Source organism: Micromys minutus, assembly GCF_963924665.1.
Source record: "Micromys minutus genome assembly, chromosome: 3".
In the NCBI taxonomy this organism is placed as follows: domain Eukaryota; kingdom Metazoa; phylum Chordata; class Mammalia; order Rodentia; family Muridae; genus Micromys; species Micromys minutus.
In genome coordinates this window covers 51,776,759-51,799,519 of record NC_137972.1, presented here as the reverse complement: position 1 = coordinate 51,799,519, position 22,761 = coordinate 51,776,759, and the positions used below count along the sequence as shown (strand labels likewise).

General features: G+C 42.9%; 1 protein-coding gene across 8 annotated transcripts in view; it reads right to left on the bottom strand.

Moving 5' to 3' along the window:
• Nucleotides 1-567: 567 nt before the first annotated feature.
• Nucleotides 568-22,761, bottom strand: part of MAGI1 (membrane associated guanylate kinase, WW and PDZ domain containing 1) — a 565,599-nt gene continuing 543,405 nt past the window's right edge. For 2 of the 8 annotated variants that reach the window (XM_080914319.1, XM_080914321.1), the window contains 7 exons: nucleotides 21,486-21,779; nucleotides 18,433-18,636; nucleotides 11,517-11,610; nucleotides 11,313-11,373; nucleotides 10,327-10,470; nucleotides 7,729-7,867; nucleotides 568-3,970 (listed from right to left, as the gene is read on the bottom strand). In XM_080914319.1, the coding sequence (XP_080770445.1) occupies nucleotides 3,216-3,970; nucleotides 7,729-7,867; nucleotides 10,327-10,470; nucleotides 11,313-11,373; nucleotides 11,517-11,610; nucleotides 18,433-18,636; nucleotides 21,486-21,779 (1,691 nt within the window). In that variant the 3' untranslated portion in view covers nucleotides 568-3,215. Of the gene's footprint in view, nucleotides 3,971-5,637; nucleotides 5,727-7,728; nucleotides 7,868-10,326; nucleotides 10,471-11,312; nucleotides 11,374-11,516; nucleotides 11,611-18,432; nucleotides 18,637-21,485; nucleotides 21,780-22,761 lie in introns of all 8 variants that reach the window. The other 6 variants (XM_080914322.1, XM_080914323.1, XM_080914324.1 and 3 more) reach the window with 5 other exon arrangements.

The window sequence follows — 22,761 nt, the reverse complement described above, 5'->3', positions numbered from 1 at the left end:
CTGCTTGCCAGGTTGTTCTGAGCCCTTTGCACTCATTTTGCCCTGTAACTCTGTGAGGTATGCTCAGTCAGAGATGAAGAAGGGAGGCTTTGAATCCTCCTAGCCAGGTAGCACACCCATAAGGAATGACTCTGCTTTGAGGGATTTCCTATTACTAGGTGTCTGCGACTATAGTTCATGTGTATACAAATTAGGAGAGGATCTTGCTAAGTGCATGGCTTGATTATGGAGTTCTGGAGTGGGGTCTGAGATGTTATACTCCTAATAAGCACCCCCTGATAATCATGAGGCAACTAGGTCATGTGCTACATTTTGAATAGCAAGTCACTTTTTCATAGTGAAGAAGCCTTTTCATCATATTTCAAGAGTTGCAGTCATGGGCCCTCAAGTAGATACTTGACCTGGATTTATATTTGAGACCACATCGAGACAAAGAAAATACCAATCCAGAAGCAATAGTGGTTATGGAATGCATATACTTCCATATATTTTTACAGTAAAAATGCATTAAAAATCTTTCACAAAAGGAACTTAAAAAAATACAAGTACACTATTGACTCCCCCTATCCCATGAGCTTTCTTTCAGGCATTGGGTGTATCATGGGGGCTGGGGAATCTTGTATTGTTTGATTTAATCACAGAGAATACTCACCCCTCATCCCTCATCAGCACTCTTATGGGAAGTGAAAGGTTGGGGAAGTAGGCTCACAAGAATCAGTTTCCAATATAGGCTACAGTAGATTGAAGAGAATTCTAGGTTTTGGCTTAGCACATGTAGTTTCTCGTATAGTGCAATACTTTCAAACCAAATCTGATGTATGGAATTTGAGGTCAAATTGTCACAGCAAAAGTCCTCAGATACTGAGCCAGGCTCAGTTGGGTAGCACTGACTTTAAATGCCCTATACCATTTCTTAAACTGAAACAGACATCGTAACGTTAACTTCAGGATGCACTCCAAAAATCAACCTTCTTCTCTTTTTAAGTTTGTTTAAAACCCATAGACCATGATCAAGATAATGAATCCCCCAGTTACCATCATGGGCTGTGCTAGAACTAGGAAGAAAAATCTCAGCCATACAGCCTCAAGAGCAACACTTCCAAGCTGGCTCTCCGGAAACTGGATAAACCATACATCACATTCAGTTGGAGTCTTCCTCGGCATTAACACTACTGTCAGTGTCTGATTTGTGGGGAACACTCCAATAATAGAAGTAGCAATCACAGACTTCCTGCCTCCTTTAGCTATAGCATGTATATTGGGTTTGACTCAGGAAAAGAACTTGGAAAAATGTCCACGTAGCTCTAAAACCACTCAGTGTAATGTTATATATAAAACCTAAGTCAAATAAAGCTATGAACAATGTAATATTTATATGTGCATAGTGTTTTATAAAAAGGTTGTCCCACACATTGCTTTTCATCAACAGAGAGAGAGAGCATGAAGCAAGAAATAAGACCAGAGATTGCAAATGAATAGTTATTCATGAGCAGTCTCTCTGTGGGGAAACGATAGTCCCAACAAATGAAAGCTGTAGCCGTTACTTACATAATGTCCTGCTGTAAAACAACTTTACATACCTGATTTAGTTTACAATAAAGTATATCTCCCCAAGAGTCAGTCTGCACATATTCAGAAATATAGATACATACCATAATCCTCACAGCTAGACTTCTGTCATAAATTCTCTTATATACAAAAAAAGGCAACAGTTGTTTTATTTTTTTCCAAACAGGCTCTATTAATTACAATTTTAAACTCTACATACAATGATTGGCTGGTTTTCTTTTTGTTTATGTTTTCGTTTTTTCTCCTTTGCCCACTCCCTTATTACAGTACCACGGGAACAACAGTGATTGACTTGACTTGCAAAGTTCTCTGTCTGAATGGAAAATGCAGAACAGCACTAGAAAAATACAGATGCTCTATCAGCAGGGTTTGCTGGAGTGGTCCAACAGGCACCAGCAAACACTTTGGCTCAGCTAGGCAGTAATCCATTTAAACCACATCTCAGGGCTACAGCTGACTCAACCACACCTTCTGAGTATTCAGAAAATGGGTCTATTTTAGCAAGAAAAACCATTACATTTTCCTTCGATGTCCCCAGACACAAGGGACAGGGTCATTTCCCAGATCAAGACGAACCGGCATCATCACATTTTTCCTACCCTTTCAATTAATCCTTACAACTTGGATTATGGTTTCAAAGTGCGTGATCAACTATTCCGGGAATATGCAGCCCCAGTACTATTAAAACATCATGACAGAGGTTTCCTTTACCAAAGTTCACTCCTCTGATCCCACTGGGCAGAAGGCAAGCAGGGGGAGGTAAATAGTGGGGGAGGGCACTCTTTCTGTGTTGGAGATATCTACCCGGCTCCATACTGGACCAGACAACCCGGAGGAGCTTGTCTGTTCCACCCAGAGGCTGACACTTTGCAGTGGGCACTGCTGCCGGTGAGATGTGTTCTGTGGTAGGGCCTCATGAACCTGATAATCTGAGCTGGGGCTGGGTTTGGTTCATGGCAGCCAACCTTCCTGTTTCTGCATCTTCCCGGGCCAGGGAGAGCACAAACCGTTCTTTGCCTGTACTAACTATAACTCAGGATCGTAAGGTTTCTTAGTGCTGTGCACTGTGGTCATAAATACCCTTCATTGCAGTAGTATTCTTGTTGCATAACTTGCTGGGTTCTCGGCTCAGGGATACCCTAATCCATCCTAAAAGATCCTCAGTCTGTACAAGTTTGTCTTTTTTTTTTTTTTTCCGCGTTCTGCTTTTCAGGAAAACAGGGGTTTTACAGCATAGCACTACATCATTTTGGAACAGTTTATATTGAGTTACATTTAATTGCATTTAGTTATAAGACATGACCAACAGCTCTGTTTATCTAGGAGAGAACGAGCTTGCCCCAAAGAAGGAACAACTCTATAGCTTATGAAGAAACAAAATGTATATCCCTTTGGGCCAGTATTTTGGCAAAGAATTTTCAAAAAAAAAGTATGCATTTAAAAATACTTTCTTTAATATTATACATCAGGCACAAGACTTTTCATATATATTTTTATCCTTATAAGATTTCAGATGCATAAAATGTCCATTACTATTCTTAGGACTATCAGTTGTCAGATGCTTCCTTAGGTAAGAAACTAAATTATTTCATTTTGCGACCTTCCTCTTAGAACCTTTGACACGGTAAAGGTTGCAATGCTGAGTCTCAGATGCTGAGGTCAGTGCTACATTCTTTGTAAGGCCGCCTTCTCTGCTCTGGGGCGTTTCTGGGGCTTCTTCCTGTTTCCAGCTTCAGACCAGCCTCATCCCTTTCTCGGTGGCCAACTTTGTCGTCCCGGTTCCTTTTGTCCAGTGACCGCTCTCGCCTGCGCTCAGGGGACCTGGCCCTCCTCCTGTCGGTGGACTTGGCTCTCCTCTCAGGCGAACCCCCTCTTCTGCGCTCTGGGGACCGTCTTTGATCCAGGAGTCTTTCAAGGGACCTCCGCCGGCGGCTTGGGGAGCTGTCTTTCCTCCGGGTGGGTGACCGCTCTCGTTTCCTCTCAGGAGACAACTCTCTTCTCTTCTCATGCTTCTCCCTTCTTTCCAAAGTGTTGTCAGCGCTGCGGGTGCCTTCCCTGCGCTTCTCCGGAGACCTCCTCTTTGGGCCATTGGTGGCTGTCCGCTCTGGCTGCGCCTCTCTCCATGCGTCAGATGGCCGGTCTTTGGGCTGGCATGCCCCACTGTCGGGTTTTCTAGAAGTTCCATTCCAGGTGTGATGCTCGTTGGGTTGTTTGCTGTGCTCCCTGATGCCTTTTGGATCCTTCGGGTGAGCTCGCTTTTCGGCATGTTGTGATGATTTGTGAAGATTGGGTGGGTAACTGGACTCCAAGGCTGGATATGGTCTGTGGTCTGACGGCCCCAGCCTCACTTCCGGAACACCTTGTGCACCGGTGGAGGGGCCGTTCCTGTCGCTGATGGGGTCTGTTGGGGAGAGAAATAAGAACTGCTTAACAAGAAGGACCCATGGCTCCTGGCCCAGTTCCCTCCCACACCTGACTCATTAGTCACAACAAACAAACAACTGTTAAAGCAGTCAGTCAAAGCCAACTGAATCTTGGTTAATTTAAGTATTACTGCAACTAGTTAGGATTAAAAACTATCACTGTGGCTTTCAACATCTAGCTCACTGTTTCCTACACCCTGAAGACAGACCATCAGAAAAACTATAAACGGTTTTAGCTTTTAAAGGCAGAACTGCAGGAGTCTGTCTAGAGGGACCAGAACTGCCCCACCTGACCCATGCCTGCTTTGGTCACTCTTCAGCCCTTCCCAACCTCCGCCTTTCTTCTGTTTCTTTCTGATACTCTTTTATTTGAATACGTGTTCTGTTTAAAATTAACCGAGGACACAGACCTGGATGGGCACAGGAAAGCTTTCCTAGGGTTAGAAATCGTCACTAGCTTATCTAACAGCAAGGATGATCTCCTAAGGATCTGCTACGTTGTACTATATGAAAAACATACTTCTACTTTAAAGATTGAGTCAGGGTATTGGGAAAGGGGGATTATCTAGACAATGCATAAAGCAGATGTTAACTGTCACATGGGACACCTGCTTGAAGGTCCATTAAACTACTACTTTTACATTTAACTATGTGTCTACTTTCAAGTAAGTTAAAAAACAAGGAACTGTATTTATTCTGCCAGAGAAAGGCAAGGGGAATAGGATGCTAGGTGCACATTTGAACTTAGCTTCATAAAATCCTGAGGTTTAAAAGGCCCTTCTTCATGATGTGAGGAGAAAGGGCGACATCAGACAGTCTCTAATCCACTTGGGAACTACAGATCTAATGCTGGACAGCCCAGGACGAGTCCCACTGATCATTTAACTATCTGACCTGACTCTATAGCCGTTTAAGGCAGCATCTTGAATTTATGAGAGCCTTTGCAAAGCAGGATATTTTATTGTAATGATAAGACCGGCAAGTTTTACGTGCATGAGACGTTGCATTAGTACAGCACGGGGGCAGAGCTTTATAAGCTGGCTAAGAGACAGCCCGGCCAACAGTAACAAAATGGTCTGTCTCATGAATGATGTCCCTAAACCCAGGACATGCTTAGCAAAGGCATGGATGAGCTTAGAGCATGGGCTCTTGCCACCTTCATCCTTTTCCAGTGTGTGTGTGTATGTGTATGTGTGTTGGGGGGGCAGCTAACACTTATTTTGGGTCAACCAATCTTTAACTTTGCCACTGTAAAGCCTTATTTGCAAAAATAGGCTATGAGCAGGATTTGGCTCACTGGCTGGGGGTTTGCTGAGAGACACCTGAACAGCCAGGAGATGTCTTACCCAACAGGGAAGAGGTTTATGCTTTCTAAATGCTGGATAAGCTACTAGATAAAGACAAAGTCCCTGCACACTGGGGAGAGGGAAGCACTGAGGAAGTTGTCATACATCTACCCTAGATTCTTACTCTAGTCCTTAGACAAGAGAGAGCAACACTTCAACAGGTCAGCCATGTACTTACAATTCAAAGAACGCAGGGTGCTCAGAATGAATTGCCAAACATATCAAAATAGAGCTAAGCAGAAGCAATGAGGAAATTAGGCCACAGCACAGAAACACCTAGTATTGATTGAGCTACAAACCGTAGTTTGATTATGGCCCATAAGGTAGAAGCAAGCCTCCCCGAGCTTTTCATTTCTCACACATGCAGCGATATTAGGAGGTATCATCGCTGTAGGAGGGAGGGCCCAGCACCAAGAACAGTCAGAGAGAAGGAGAAAGAGAGAAAGAGAAAAAGTTGAACATTTAGATGCCCTATAACAAGAAAGAAAAATCTTCATTTGTTAACATAGGGTAAAGAGAGTTTATTTGTCCATTTAGACAGTCTAAGGCAACACGCAAGGCTGCAGAGACCGCAGTTGGAGCAATGACGGTTTTTTTTTTTTTTTTTTTTTTAGACAGCCATAAGATGACTCGAAAACCCAGATGATAATGCATCCTTTTGTTTTGTTTGTTTTGTGTTTTTTTCAAACAACTGGAACAATGACAGGCTGGCATAGGAGCATTAACAATAAACAACAAAAGAACAAAGTTCCCTCCCGCCCCTCCCGAATACCGCGGCAGTTAAATTAAGTACAAAAAACTCATTACAAAAATAGCCTCACAGAGAAGCAGGTTCCAGTCAAGTCAGAAAAATATTGGAACTTAACATATTATAACCCATTTGTAACTCTAATCAGTAGAATTAGAGAGACTTAGTCCAAATGACGCATGGAAACATTACAGTAGCACAACCCTGGCATGTTCAACCCTTTCTGGAAAACCACTCATTTCAATGATCTTTATTTTTTAGCCCAGAGAACATTTGTTAGTGTTGGATTTTCATCCTCAGTGCAACAGACATAGGTTTGGAGAAGATACACAGGTTACTGACGATGACTCTCAAATGAGGTATCACATCCAACAGAAGCATAGGGAAGACAGAAAAGGGAGACATGTTACACAGTTCCAGTGGTATCAATACACCTAACGGTCAGAAGTCAAGCACAGTGTGTAGCCATGGCACCCGATGTTGTCACCAGCATCCCCCTTACCTCAGACCCCTCAGACAGTGCACCAGTACCAATGTCCAACACCCGGGTAGGCTGCCCTGCAAAGGAGCCCTTCTCCTTGAACTATGTCTGAATTGTGCCCAAAATGCATCTGGGAATTGTGCAGAAAGACGTTCAGAAAAGAGGGTGATAACAGATAAATCCCGAATAAAGGGGACCAATGTATATGGGGATCTTTCAATCACAGTTTCTATAGAAACTTTTGTAGACCTTTGGTTGGGAAAAAAAGCCCTACATCTAGGGCATAGCTTCCTTTTTTTTTTTTTTTTTTTGTTTTTTTGTTTTTTAATTTTAAACAAGTATCTCAAATGAATAGGACATAATTATCACAATATACAATATTTGCCATCAGAACGCTAAGGTAGGCAAAGAGCATTGCTGTCTACTCAAACCATGTGTAAAGAGACGACAGAGGACCTCTACATTTTACCAGGCTTTCCTCACAGGAAAGGTATAGTGACATGTTTCCCTCATGGTGAGCACTGGGAATCTACCTCATCCTTTATCGCTTAAAAACATATGGCTAATAGATCAACATTTGTTTGTTTGATAGTGTGGGCTCAGGTGGTCTGATCTGGGGTAAACGACCGGTTGAGAGGGACAGAGAACTGTCATATACAAACAAAGTGAGCAAAGCCTCCCTCCCCAATATCTCAAAACTTCATGCCTCTTAAATAAACAACAAAACAGAACAAAAACAAAACAGAAAAAACAAACGAAGAAACAAACCCAACTAGATATTGTGCCTCAACATGAGTCAGGAAACCTGCTTCTTTAAAGGATTGTATAGTCATTTGTGCTAACAATTGGATCTGAGAAACAGTTTGGCACAGTTCAAACATTCCTTCGCTCTTGGTTGGACCAGACAGGATGTTCTCTCTGATTATCAGAAAGGGGGCTATCGAGATAACGTCTTAGGCCACGCCCCAGTCCAGGTAAGCAAGCAAAAGGATGAAATGTGTAGAGATTTCAGAACAAGCGAGGCAAATAACCACATGGTGCAAGAGGCTGGTAAGACACTGGTGAATAGGGAAACAAAAAGGGCTTTCCTGTGGCCGTTCTGGAGACAAACTCATGGAGTCATGCCAGGGAAGGAAGGGATGTTTTCATAGTTTGACCCACCATATTCTGGGACCGAGCCGTCTCCCCGCCTCAGAAACAGACGGACTCTGCGGCCGCCATTCTTGATCAGTTCTATGGCCCGAGAGTGTTTCATATTTTTGGTGGTCTCACCATTGATTTCTAGAATTTCATCGCCAATCTGCCAAAGTAAGAGACAAAATGAAATAGTCACACCAGGTTTCCACAAGCTACGCGAGTCTTTTGACTTAAAATTCTCCCCCTCATTGACTCTCCACATACACCTTAGGCATATTCCAGACTTTTCTTCCTGCTGCTCCGGATGTAGCCATGAAAATATTAAACCCGCATGGCCATTAGAGTCTAATGAGGGAAAGGTGATTGTAGGCAGGCTATACAAGTAGGACATTACATAATGCTAAGCGCTAACTGATGCAGAAAAGCAACAAGGAAAATGGGAGTTACTGAAAAGGGCACAACGGGCAGGTGTCCCTGAGACGCTCCACTCTGTGTAGGGATGCTTGTGTGCAGTCGTCTGTCCTTTGCATGAAGGTTAGAAATAGAGACTTGTTTTGAATCAAAAGAATATGGCAAATTTGACAGGATGTCAGTTCAACGGTTACAGAATAATCCTATACCCCGTCTTTCTTACCCTCTTTTTTTTTAAATTTCTTACTCTGGTGCAGGTTGTGGGGTACCCTGATATGGTGAATGTGATCCCCCAAGGCCCATCGTTGAATGAAGACTTAGAGCCATGGTCCATGATACTGTTAATTAGTAGCTGAATGAAAGGAAGTTAGGTAACAAAGGACATATTCTTGGAGGGATTGCAGGGACACCGACCTGCTCCTCTCTCTCTGCTTATCTCCTGTGAGGTAAGGAGTTTTGCCGTCACACATCCCACCACCCCACCATAACTTCCTGCCTTCCAAACAGCAACTAAAGCTGCTGAGACTTGTGAGACACATAAGCTCTTCTTGGTTCCAGACCTATGTCTGGGTCCAAAATCTGACTAATACATCACTAAGAACTTCTATGATAAGAAAAGGAGAGAAGACTCCAGCCAAAGGCTGACAGGCACCAAATCCTGAAGACAACCCAAGAATGAGCTCAAGAAAAACCTTCCACAGATGAGTCTTGAGAGACCACAGACTCACCTAGGCGCTGTGCAGAAACAGAATGAACAAAGCAGGCCAGAATCTGACTCACATACAGCTTACATTCTAGAGGAGAGGCAAAGTACTGGCCCGGGGATCCATTTCACGTTTGCCAAGTACATATGGCCATCGGCCCCCTGCAGCTTGGACTTCAGCTGCAGAGGAGATGAAAACAAGCTCCCGCCTACAAAGCTCAAGGGAGCACCCGGTAAAGTGCCTTAGGAGCTACATGCCATTGTATAAGGATGCTAATCCATGTCATTAGAAATGGTGCCTTCCAAGTATTTATCATTTTTCGATGTTTAATTCTTGAAATTATGCTCTGTTCCCCAATCAAGAAAAGGCTTTTAAAAACTACAGTCTGGGGCCAATGAGACGGGTTAGCAGATAAAGGCTCCTGCCACAGACCCCTGTAAGCTGAATCTGATGCTGGGGACCCACACAGTGGATGGAGAGGGCTGACTCCTGCAAGCTGTCTTCTTGTCTCTACATGCATACCTATGGGTATATATACAAGGAGCAGACTAATGTATAAAGACAGAAACAAAAAGACCCCAGACACTTCAGACTGAAAGAAGAAAAACAAGTATAAACAGTGCATTAAGTTCCCCACTCTCAGCTTAGATGTGTGTGTGTGTGTGTGTGTGCATGTGTGCTCCAACTCATTTCTCTTCCTTCCCTGATGATTTCATTCACTGCAGTGACTCCCCATGTGTTTCGAGCTGTGTAACTTGTTTAAATGAGATGATTCGCCTCTTCTCCACTCTCTAATCCCATGGAAGCTAACATTTATCCATAATAATAGACATTAGACAGCTAGAGAGACCAGAGGGCCCCGGAGATGTGTCTTATCCAATTCTCAGGCTAGGTATGGCCAACCCACGGCACGAGGGGGTGACCAGCTTGAGGGCAGCTACAAATGGGTTCCAACATAAAACTGAAAACTTACTCAAAACTTCATAAAATTTTTTTGACAGCTTTTAAAACTTCATTTATTTCGAGGTTCCAGAATGTATACCATCAACTTTATAGATGATAATGTAGATGAAATGACAATTCCAAAAGACTTGATACAGCGATAGCAACCTTCAGTGACAGTGCTATATGGGCCGACTGGCTCTGTGCCGGGGTCAAGGCTGGGCACCTCTGAGGCTAAGGGGCGGCAGCCGGTGACCAGTCAGAGAAGGAATGAACTCTACTCAGAGGTCCTGCTTTCTGTACACTTTGCACTATCCAGTTTCTTGTGGCAGGATGTGCCTGCATCAAGATTACACACAAGAACAATGAGACTGGCATCAGAAAACACCTACTTTGCTATGCATGGAGTAAAGTAGGTGATCCATCTAACTTAGTAGCTATAACTCAGTATGCTTTGGAAAAAAAGTCTGTGGCAGGAGCCATCTGTCCGGCATCTGAACGCTGTGGGGATGTTAAGAAGTGACACAGATGTACTTACGACCACTCTGGCCTCCTCCCTACTCACCCTCATCTTTCCACATCTTTCTGCAGGACCGTCCTCCGCTAAGCGCAGAACATAAAGATCCATATTGTACTCTCGCCCTCCCCGAAGACTGAAGCCAAATCCCTTGGCTCCTCTTTCCAATTCCACAGTGTAAAAATCTTGCTCCTGTTTGAAGGAATTAAAGGCAATCATTCTGGGGGAACTTAGATCCCCACCCATTTCTCTTAGTGAGTTTGCAGAAAGGCTGAGGCTCTATCTGCAACTCAGCAACTCCTGTGTATTAATCATCTTCATTAATCTTTGTTCATCTGAAGTGTCAGGAACCCTGAATCTGTTAACATTCATGAGCACACCTATGCACATGTATCCATTTACAATGCACTTTACATCCGGGACAGAAAAATTCTTCACTGTAGAAGACCAACCACTGGCTGATATGCTGCTAGATGCCTGATACCCAACAAATGCCCAATGTCAGCCTTTATAAATGAGGGTCTGGTTTCCATTCTGTTTGTGGGAAGATCATGAATAACAACCGAAGGCTTCAGGAATGCCAGTAAAAAAAAAAAAATTAACTTCACATCACCCATATTTTTCAAATTTTCACTGCTGGCTGTTATTTGGGCATTTTCAACCTAAGGACAGGACTTGCACGCTAGGGGTCTTATCTGAAATTCACTAGCCAGAGAAATGTCTTATATAAAAAGACATTTTCTTGACAGTAACAGGGTTTTGAAAACCACGAGAAGCGAGATACTAGCTGCCTTGTTTCTCTGATCACTGAGTCTTGTGACAGCCTTTCTTTCTTCCCCCTTAGAAAAGAGGTCTTAGAAATATTTTTCAAAGGCAGTAAAAATAAAACGTCATTTTCTAGACAATCAAATATGAGCATATACATCTGGTTAAATCACTTCACAAAAATGATTGTTTATTTTCAAATATGAGGTTTTAAGAAGTTGGAAGGAGATGAGTAAGAGGTTCAGAGAAGAAGGAGAAGCAGCCCTCACCTGTGCAGCCTGCGGGCCTTTGAACTCAAACTGAGAATCCTGCTTTGGTTTGGTGGTCGTCCTGCCAAAATGAGAGACAGAAATATAACAGTAATCCAAGGGAAAAACAAGAAAGAAAAATCAAAGACATCCATTCACTAGGCAGGAGCTCCTTTATCCCTTTAAAGAGGCAGACAATGACAAAGAACCCAAGCCACGTCTGACCTTGCTTCCTGGGTCCCCTGCTGAGAGGGGGCATGAGTGGTGGTGATGGTGGCAATCTTCTCAGCATTAGTCAGCAGTGTGGCATTTGAGGACTCTGTAGGGCAGAGCATAAAGACATGAAGTTCTTGGAGAAGACATCTACCAAGTGGGAGGCATGCAGAAACCCTGGATCTAGATCCTGACTTCCCCGTCTCCATTTCAAATAGTTGACTGAAACTTCTAAACAACCAGGCAGTCGGTGATCCCTCCCAAGGACTGTGTATACTGCAGGACTCTGTTCCCTACCAGACATGTCCCCACAAAGGCAATGTAGCCTACAGAGAGATGTGTCCCTCCTGTCCTGACACTGAAAGATGGCAAGAGCTGTCAAAATACTACACCACATTGAAGTTCAAGAATTTTATAGGGTGATAATAAATGGCTTTGATAATATTGTTGCAATTTATCAGCGATATTTGATTGAGTCTGCTTGATTTCCTCATGGAAATACTAAAATCCGAGTACTGTACCAATCATCTTGTTAAACACATGTACATAATATCTGCTTTCTTCTGTTACTTTTAATGAAGTCCAACTGCAAAGATGGGACTCTGCACAGCTGATGGGACTCTCAACAAATCTCACTTAGTATCTCTCATGAAAGATTCATTTTGAAACTTGAATTAGAATAACCAGTGTTTATAAATATAAGCTATATAAATCATGAAGCTACCTTAATGTAATGAATACAATTATATTCATATGTAAATTGGCTTTCTTCCCCACTAATCAAATTCAAAAGCAACTTCATTAATCTCTAGGAGGTTGAAGGTTTGGAATCTGAAAATACTCATGAATGTAACCATGTTCTGCACACCCACACATATGTAAAATCTAATCACTTGTTAGCAATAGCTAATCATTCTCTTTTTACTAATCATTTACTAGTCATCAATTTCTCTAGATCAAGCCAGGTAGCATGAGCAAGTCCTAAGCTCTGCACTTATTTTTAAGCTGACTCTGAATGTTTTCTAATCAGGAAAGTACTGACTGCAGTTGTGATGTTGTGTATTAGCCTGTACATGACCTTTCAACTCATGGAGCACCTCAGAAACTAAAGTTCCCACAAACCACGATTCATAGGAAGCAGTTTAGCATTTGCAGAGTGCTAAAATTCTAAATCTAGAAACCTGAAATATAGCTTTCTCCACTGCATTCATGGAACGAAAGGCATTTATCCCGGCCGATGGTGCTCTGTCTTCCACGTTCATTCCTTAGCATGTACTCAGCCTGAATCCAGCTTCCTGGAGCTTTATTTTTGGTTACATACCAAGCGTGAGTTTTGAGACCAGACCCAGATTCAGATCCTTGCTTCCCCCCTCATTTTGGTAAGAGCCTTTTTTCTTATTTGGTAAAAGGAGCTCTATCCCGTCTTGTGGAGGAAGGGATAGAAAGTGCACATCCACTCCACCTTTGGGCCTTGCTACTAGTAAAACTCTTACTATTTGCTAAGGGAGCTTCTCAAAAGTAGTTTAAAGTCTCTGAAAAATGACAAAGTTTAATATGATCTTTTACAGTTTCTCTAGTATATCCCATAGCCTATTACTCTTACAGTCAAGGCACAGACTTTAACTGGATTCAGAGAATCCCTTCTATATCCTAGTCACACTGCAGGACAGTGTTCCCTGTAACCTGTCCTTTTCGAATCTCTCTATAGATAGCAGGGAAAGAGTGTGTGGCCAAGAAGGAACTGAAATGTGACACAAAGGGGAATGTGCCTAGGAGCATGTATGGTATGGTGACAATGTACTCTGTGTCCTCTGAGTGGGGAGGTGGTGCTCAAATTAGCTGGTAGGCAGCTTGCCCAGTGGCTGCAAGGTCAGACTGCAGAGTCCTGCGCCATGGTCTGCATCCTGGGTTCTGCAGCTCTGGATAAGGGCTGAAACAGAGAGACATAAGCACATTCTGCCTCAGTTTTCTCATCTGCATGAGAGGAACACAAGCCTCTCAGGAAACTGATGCAGTGATTATTATTCAAAATTAGGATGGTGCCTGACACATACATATTAGTCAAAATAATTAGAATATATGGGGCATCTATTGTTATTACTGATTGTTGCCATTGTTCCAAGAGCATATTGGTGAATTTTAATTGCTGTTATAAGGAGACTAGAGGAACGCAAGCTCATTTACATCACTTCCAGACCAGGGTAGCTAACCTGGAGAACTACAGTGGTAAGTCTAACTGGTGTGACATAAGACAGATTCACTGTGCCAGTAGAAGGCACAGGGACAGCACCTCCTGTCAGTATGACTCACTGGGACACTTGTGACCATGGACACCAGTCTCTGAAAACCCTTGACATTGCATAAAGATTATCCAGGAAATTATGAGAATGTTTGGGCCATAGTGAAATCATAATTGGGACAACAAAGAATGTTTTCTTGTAATTAAAGTGATACTGACTGCTGAATAAACTCCTTTAGAATGTTTGTGCGTTGCTAATCACTAATGTTTTCTGGGCACATCCAATCCTATTGTCAAGCAGATTTTCTATTTCTGTTGTTTTCATGCTTTGACAGCACATGATGATCATGCACTACAAATGGAATGTCATCCATAATTTTACTTCAATTCTTCACTTTCGATGTCTCCGATGCATTGTTTGGGTGCTGAAGCTTAACTTGAGGCATTTAAGACACATTAACACGTCATATGCTGCTTTGAATCTAATGAATTTTCCTCGTCCCATTGTCTGTGTTACTATTTAGCTTACAGTGTGTGAAGCAAACACTGGGCCCTGTAGATTCACTATGATAATCACCGTTACACAGGATAATCACTCGCCATAAAACAGGCAGGTTTAACGACTGTTTCACTTTATGGATGTGCATCCGAGGTACTGGAGTGTAAAGAGTCCTTCCATGGTCCTCCAGGAAGCAAGAGGAGATGTTGGGAACTGAACCCAAGGTTTGCCTCACAGTTCAATTTCAAACTTATTTCTTTTATACGGGAACTATATTTATCAAGAAAGCCACACCCAATTGGTACACTCCTTTCAAATCAGCAATACTTTAATTTTACTCCATGAATCCCAGTAACTTCACTAAAGACCATCAGCGATAAGTTAAAATTTATCGTACCCTGGGCTACCTACTAGATTTTACAGGCTATCTTCATAGCACCAAAATAGTTTAAATAGGCTTGATTTCCAGTAAGCTTTTATAGTATCAACAAAGTTATACTTATTTTTCATAAACATTTAAGTCTTCATTTGGAATTAAATCAAAATTACATCTGCCCAGACACTGCCCAACTTTCGGAGACACAGAGATACATTATAGCTGTAGCCCCTAACAGGACAGAAAGGTTTCAAAGCACAGGGAGGAGCACAGAAACAGCAATGGTATGAGGGGCTGTCATGCTGCAAAGGACTGTCACCACTCTCAGGCAACGAACAGACTGAACATTTCAATGACAAAATCCAGAGAGTGCCTATATCCTTTATTAAACAGCAGCTCCATCGACTTTCACTCCCTCTGAGGGATGAAGATGGCTAATCCTCACTTTCAGAGCAATCACACATCCTGAAGAGCAAATCCTAGTCCCAAGGCACAGGACGGCGATGCTAAGCTAGGGCCCTCGCTCTCCTGACAGGAGCATCTACCTCAGGGTTCAACTTCCCTCCATGACAAGTAGTTCCTACACTGACTTCATTCCCATGCTAACATTTTCAGTTCTGCTAATGAAATATACACCGAAAAGCCAAGCAAGTCAACCAAGGACACAATTTTTAAAATAAATACTGTAACATAGTAACACATTATGTAACAAGTATCTGAATACATTGGAAAACCTGAATCCCATGTACACATGAAAGCTGTTGGGAACTTTTAACTATTCTCTTTCTTCTCCCAAGGAAGTCACAGACTTCGTATTGCTAAGCTCTGTCTTATATATAAGTCAGCACTTGAAGTAACAGTGAAATAAAATATTAGTTACATTTTTAAGCAAATACATGTTTTTATTAACTTGAACTCGATTCCACATTAGCTAAGCTCAGTCAAGTTTTGCTTTGCCTGATCTAGATCTGATGGGTATTTCTATGCAATACAAATATGCTTTAATTCTGAGGGTTCAAGCTCAGATTCAGTATGTGTAGCTATCTTTTGGGTCTTTCTGGGCCTTTCTGGGCTGTCATTATATATTTAGTAACCCCAGCTCACATACCATGGCAGAGCCCCTTCCTCTACTCTACCGCCAATCTTGATCACTACCAATTAAAAGGCAAAGAGGAAAAGGGTGTTGGCCCCATAGATCTACAAAGATAAAGGTAATGCCCTAGAGGTTTACTAGACAGATAAGAAGTGGGGGGAGAATAGAGTCAGGGAGACTAGAGAAAGAATGACATGGACAGAGAGCCAGGTATCTAATGACAGGAATAGAGAACCAGGCAGCAGGAGCTGAACAGTTCATCTAGGGTGCTGGCTCATGACTGTAATCTCAAGCCTCGAGAGGCTGAGGCAGGAGAGGCAACCTGGGCTACACTGTGAGACTTAATCTGCAATGAAACCCCCCCCCCCAATGAAAAAAAAAGACAATGATGTACACTCAGGGGATGGATGCTTTTAAGCATTGCCCAAATAAAAAATAATAATCAGTGTTCATTCTGCAGGCCCAGGGCTTGTGAGGCAGTGGGATTACTGTGGGTAGGAACTTTAGCCTCTTTGTAGGGACCATAAAATACCAGGGCTTGGGCTACTCAGTACAGTGAACATTCAAACATCTGAAAGAGACCAGAGTTCCCCAGCCTGAAGAGCTCCCTCTTCACCCTATAAACCTGTCCTACATACTACACACAGAAGAAATGGAATCTCTCCAGCGCACAGTAATGGCTACTCTTTTTTATATATGCTTGCAAAATTCTCTGGACTCTTAACTCCCTTGCCTCAGGCTCCAGTTTCAGACCCTTTAATTCATGAACATCACAGTTCCTCCCTGCCAGGTGTGACTGCCTTCATCCAGCACCTGACAGTCACTTACATCTCCGGCAGAGACTTTTACTACCATGGCAATGCTTTCCTGAAATACCATGGGTAAATCACAACCTCAGAGAATCCATTCTGCCTTAAAAATCAATCAATCAATCAATCAATCAATCAATCATATTATATTATATTTGTGTCAACTTTGTTTACTATCTTCTAATCAAAATAGGAGGTAAGTGTTAGTTTTTAAAAGGCCTTTTAATTGCTAGTTATACATACACACACACACACACACACACATACACACATACACACACATAGTATATTTTTGGTGTTCAGAATTTTAGAAGGTTTATTATATATTATTTAATCACGTTGACTCTTAGTATACAAGCTGCCTTTCCTGACTTCACCATTTTTCCAGTAACCTGCTTTAAGGAGTTCCTCCTCCTGCCGGAGACATTCTCCTCACATCTTGACTGCCCAGCCTGGAGACACCAAGTCACTTCCTGTGCCCAGTTCTTTGGGTTTGTACTAAGATCTCTCTATGATATGTAAATCTGTATCTATACTACTCTTTGAATCATTTCCCCTCTCCTTGTCTGGCTTCCCTTATATGCTCCATTTGGAGTCTAGGCTCCACCATTTTGTGACCAGTTTTGTAAATTGTGGTAACTTTCCAGAGAGGCAAATTAGTGAAATGGCCCTTGCATCAAATGGTGAATTACAAACCAGGCATTTAAAGATGGTGACACACACAACCACTTCAGGAGCTGCATGTTGTCCTTCATAATTGGCAAAGGGTGTTCTGTAGAGACAACAACATCCTCTGTGCTGAGAACACACATTTTTAAAATTGTGTCTGGTTTTAAATTCATTGTGAAGCTCCAGCTTTATCATTCAACTTTTCAATCATGAGTTTCACTTTCTACCAATGGGCATACAGAATGCCCACTTGAAATAAAATGTCTGACTTTCTAGATCTAGTGTCTTCCATCTTGGGGAACACTCATACATTTAGGAATGTAATTTATTTTATAGTACATTTGAAAATAATGGGGGGGGATATCAATGAAATGTTTTGAGATTTTATTTTGTATTAGTTTCTTCCTAATAGAAAGCTGGCTAGTGAGGTCAGTGCCCAGGTTTTAAGTGTACAAGTGACCTACCCTTACCAATATCATCACATCAACTTCATTTTTGCAAATATGAATGCTGGTATTTTATACTAAGTGACTTTTCACTGTGGAGGCTGCTCTGTGTACTGTGTGATGTTTAGGAATCTCCCAAGCCTTCGTCCATAAAAGGACAGCATACACAATGCAGGCATAGCCAAATGCAGAAGAACCAAACATAACTACTCAAGTACTCAAGGAACTTCAGATTTAATGTACATACTCTGCCAAAAGTATGAGCACCCAATCTTTCTTCATCCATATCTAAATTATATACAAACCAAGAAGGCTATGGCCTAGAACTTTTCATTAAATCAAAAGCATTGATATGTTCTCTTATTTAAAAAAACAAAACAGTATTGGCTCTACATTGCTGTTAGCCAGGTTTTGTCATGTCACATTTCAGTGATTATTGAAAAAAACCCAAACAAACCCCAAAACTGTCAGCTACACTTCGTCTGTCATTACTACTCATAGTCAAGTTTTTCTATAGCTCTGAAGACAAGAGGACAAGGGAGAAAATAAACGGAAAAAATTGGAGATTCTCTGGAATTTTCTTTCCATGTGCATTAAGATGGGATGACAGGGCTAGAGGGTTAATTAGGTCAGAGAGTGAGAAGTTTAGTAACAATGGCTCTGGCTCGTCTGTTAGTCATGTCTAATGAGGGATGGAGAAAACTGCCTCTTTACCAAAATCAAACACAGTTACACAAACACTAGTGGGGGAGGATGAGAGGGAGGAAGGGAGAGAGAGGGAGGGGTGTATACTTTACCATCCCCGGGGATGATGCGGAGAGTCACTGTGTTGCCTGCTTCTTTGATTAGGTTGACAATGTCAGAATGGGATTTGTTGGTGATGGAACATCCGTTTACTGCCAAGATCCGGTCCCCTACTTTCAGCTTGCCACAACGGTCAGCAGGGCTCCCCTCAATAATCCGACCTATTTTGTGAGGCATAGCCACACATGCATTGCCTGCTTTGGTATTGAGTTTCATTTTTTTTTTTTTTAAGTTACAAGGGAATATAGTGAAGGGAGGAGAAAAGGGTTGGAAAGGGAAAGAGAAGGTTAAGTGTTAATTAATTAAAGCATTAAGCAAATGTTATTAAAGGAGAGTGCTGTGCTGCGGGTCAAAACATTGGCAATACTCAGGGCTTCTAAGAAGCCACAGCCCTGAGTCTTCAGTTCAGGGTCACAGGCCCTTTTATTTTAAAATGATGGCAAACACCCAGCTTTTTTCTCTTTAAAATAACTAGAATTTGGGGTATTTGGCAACTTGAGTCTTGAGACCCCAAAATAACTTGGTGCCCTCTGGTTTATTCTGGGGCTGCACATATAACCCCAGAGCGGTTACCCGTCCTGTCTTCCCGCCACTTCATTCTGCCAACTGTCATTAAAGCTTCTGCCAATGTTTTGTTCTTTTTCCAATTACAAAAATAATCACTGGGCTTCTGGTGGGGTCAGGAATCTGCTAGCATTAAAAGTTTAACCGGAAAACACAAAGTGGGCCGACACCTTTGCTTTCTATGTATGCTGACGGAAGCTTTAGAAAAGGCATAATCGTCAGAGAGAAGCCAGGGGAGCACCGATCACTTACGGATCCATGTGAGATCTACGTTCACTCAGCCCAAGTCAGTTCACTCAAGCCAAGCCCATCTCCCTTGGGAGGTGACAAGGGAGGCCCTGCTGGGCTCCTTAGCTCTGATCCTCTTCCTGCCTCACAAACATTTCCTTAAAGGGATGTAGTAAAACTCTAGCAACTACTCTTGCTGAAGATACTAAACCAAAGCTAGCCTGGAGTCATTCCCTAGATCTCTTCCTTCAATCATCTGTGTCGACTCATTGGCTTCCAGGCATCCATACAGGATTTGAAATAGGGTGGAAGGGATCTGCAGGTTTACTGCATGCTTGAGCCACTTGTCTTTGAGGGGTGCTCTCGTATAACCAGGTATTTGTGTATTAAGTTCCATTGTGTATGTGTGTGTGTGTGTGTTTTGTTTGCTTTTCACACAGGGTTCAGTGTTGAAGCCTGGATGTCCTGGAACTAGCTCTGTAGAGCTCAAGAGAAATCTGCCCGCCTCTGCCTCTTGAATGCTGAGCCACCACCTTGCTGAGTTCCAATGTTTTTTTTTTTATGCAGACCTTTAGAATTTGTTTTCTCAGAAGTATCAAAACAGTGACACGGTTGGGCCACCTTTGGGGAATGGTGACATAATGAATAGGGAGGACAATAAAGTCAACCATGCGGACTCTTTCATTGTAATTTTGACCTGAAGGGGAAACTATCTTGAAGAAACATACTTCGACTCCTTTGAACCTGAGTGGAGGGATTGACTGAGTCTGGGTCCCTAAGTGGAATGCCAAATTCAAAGGATTGTAAGAAGCAAGTGAGCTGTCACTGAGTGTGTGAAGGGGATTCTCAGAAGGTGTGCACATGGAGTAAGTGCAGCTCAGCTCCAAAGACAGTCTGCAGGACACAGGTTTCAAACAGCAGGTGTGAAGAAAGGTGTCGCATAGCTCAGCAGTCTTGTGCAAGGTGTGAGGGAAAGTTCAATTTGTTGATTATAAGAGCCCAAGGAAAATAATCAAAAGATCCAACTGGGAGCGGAAAACATTCAATACTTGTCATTCACCACCGAGCCTGTCACCTCACGCACCTGCTCTTTCTTTCTGGAAACAAGAACTACAGTAAAGCTCAGTGTGTTGTGGGGTGCACTGTAGATTTGGGGGAGTAAACAATTTGGGATTTCCTTCCCTTGTTTCTTATTTCTTAAGTCAGCAGAAAAGTCTTTGGAGTAATTTAAAATCAAAGCAAAATAAAAACAAAATAAAAACTGGGGCCTTGATGCTGGGTCATGCGTTGGGCCATGCTGTGATGACTCTTCGGAGTTCAGAGAAGCAAGGTTAGTGATGGGTGTGATTACTGCAGTCACACACGGGCAGACCAGGTTCAATGTCTCCTTTAGCAAGAAGCAACTTATCAAGACTAACTGGAGACAGTGGGTTCTACTGGCTCAGCATGTTAAAGGGTTGTAGCCCCTTGTTAACGTTAATGAGTGACTTAGACCTCTGGCCACAAGGACCGAGGGTTGAACCATTTAAGAAAAAATTGAAACCTGTGTAATACCTCTTCCTGTCTCCTGTCACCTTCCAGTGTGCTTGGGAGATGACAAGGGACTGAATCAGAAAGGGGGGTGCACAACCATCGCAACAGGAATGAATGCACCCAGAGAGAGTTAGTATTTGGAGAAGAATACAAAATATTATCCATATCCAAAACCTGAATACGACCCCAAATCAAATGACTCTTAACTCAGCATTTAGCCAGTTTCTAAAGCAGCAATAAAGTATCATTTAAAACCCCAGGCAGGGACAGAGAAAGGCAATGTAAGGTGGGGAGAATCCCAGGTCATTTTTTTACTTCTTACTTCTTTACGTTTCCTAGGCGTTCTTGCAAACATCTGCTGCTTTTAGAAATCCATATGACTTTCTGAGGCTATGGTTATTAATATCCTTTACCTAGGAACTTTCTCAAGTCTTTCGCTGGCAAAAATTGTATAATCCTTTACACTACCAAGGGGCCGCTATTCAAACTCGACATAAATCTTGTGTTCTTGAAGTCTTGCACACATTTAGAAAGAAAGCTAAAATGGAGCAATGGGGAAGGAGACCCCACAAAAGCTACCAAATAAACTCCATCTCCAATTAAGCCTTTTATGGAAAAACATGAAGGCGTTTCTGTTGAGAGCTAAGCCCAGGTCCTCAGTAAGGGCAGTAAACAACCCAAACTGCTGTGTGTCCCAGACCCAGCCCTGTCCAGCACTCACCGAAGGTGGTGCCCGCTTCAGGCCTGCTCACGGAGGACACGATGACAAACCCAAAGCCCTCATTCTCCCCACGCCGAATCTCCACATCATAGGGCTGCAGCACAGCGCTCACCACACCGCTGCCCCCACCACCACCACTGCCAATGCCACTGGTGCTGCCACTGCCTGAGCTCACGGTGTTCAGCGAGTTCTGGCTGCCCTGTGGGGTGCGCTTTTCTTCTGTCAGAGACGCGGGCTGGTTGCTACTGTGGTGTGACGAGGCTGGTGAGGGCACCTCATTCTCTGCTTTGGGCACTGCAAGAGAGATGTGTGTCTAAACCATTTGATTCCCAGAAGACGGACCCAGCCACCACACTTCCAACTTCCCCACCTGCAAAAAAAAAATCAAGAGGCTAACGATGGGAGAACTGCCACACAGGCATGAAAAACAGCCTTGCTGTGGAAACGTTAATAGTCAGGCTTCAAGAAGATGGACTACACACTGACCCCGCCCTCAAAGAGGACTCTTAAATAGTCCTCTGTTTAGGGTAGACGGTGCAATGACAATACCCATAATGCCATTCAGTCTACAGCAGCATCTGTTCTGACCTTTCTCCTGTGTGGGAAGGAATTGTGAGAGGACTCTGGTATAAGTCTGCCACTGAAGACAAGGATCACTCACTCAGTCAGATCGCCCCTCCTCCACCTCCTGCCAAGTCTGTGCTCAGTGCTCACTCCTTCACTGGGCAGGAGGCTGCTAGGGTTGGACCTTGAAAGTCTGCACAGACAGATTGAGGGGGCCCCTGGGAGCTGCTCTCCCCAGCTCCCAGCTGTAAACATCTACTCTAAACACAGGGCTAGGGGCACTGGCTTCTGTCCAACTTTAGTCAGCCTTCCTGTGTTGCTCAGCTAAAGGGGCAGAACACTCTTAGATGGTCCGTACCCTCGGTGGAACCAAGTACCGAAAGGGGTGTGTGCTCATGTGTAGGCTGTAGCTAGGTTTGTCCTCATCTGCAAAGCTTTTACTTTCATAGATGTTTTTGATTATGGGGAACACAAATGTTACGATCTGACAGTTGCTACTTAGAACTCAGGGGCACGGGTGTATTGTCACACTGTCATGTAAATGCCACCACTATCCATTTCTAGAATTTCGTCAGCTTCCCCAGTGAAGCCCTCACCATTGGAGAACATATCTCCAGTTCTCCCCCTTTCTGCTTGCTATCTGTTTACCTAATTCCATTTAATAGGATGACTGCAAAAGACTAATGTGCTAAACATCTCAAACGTTTAAGTC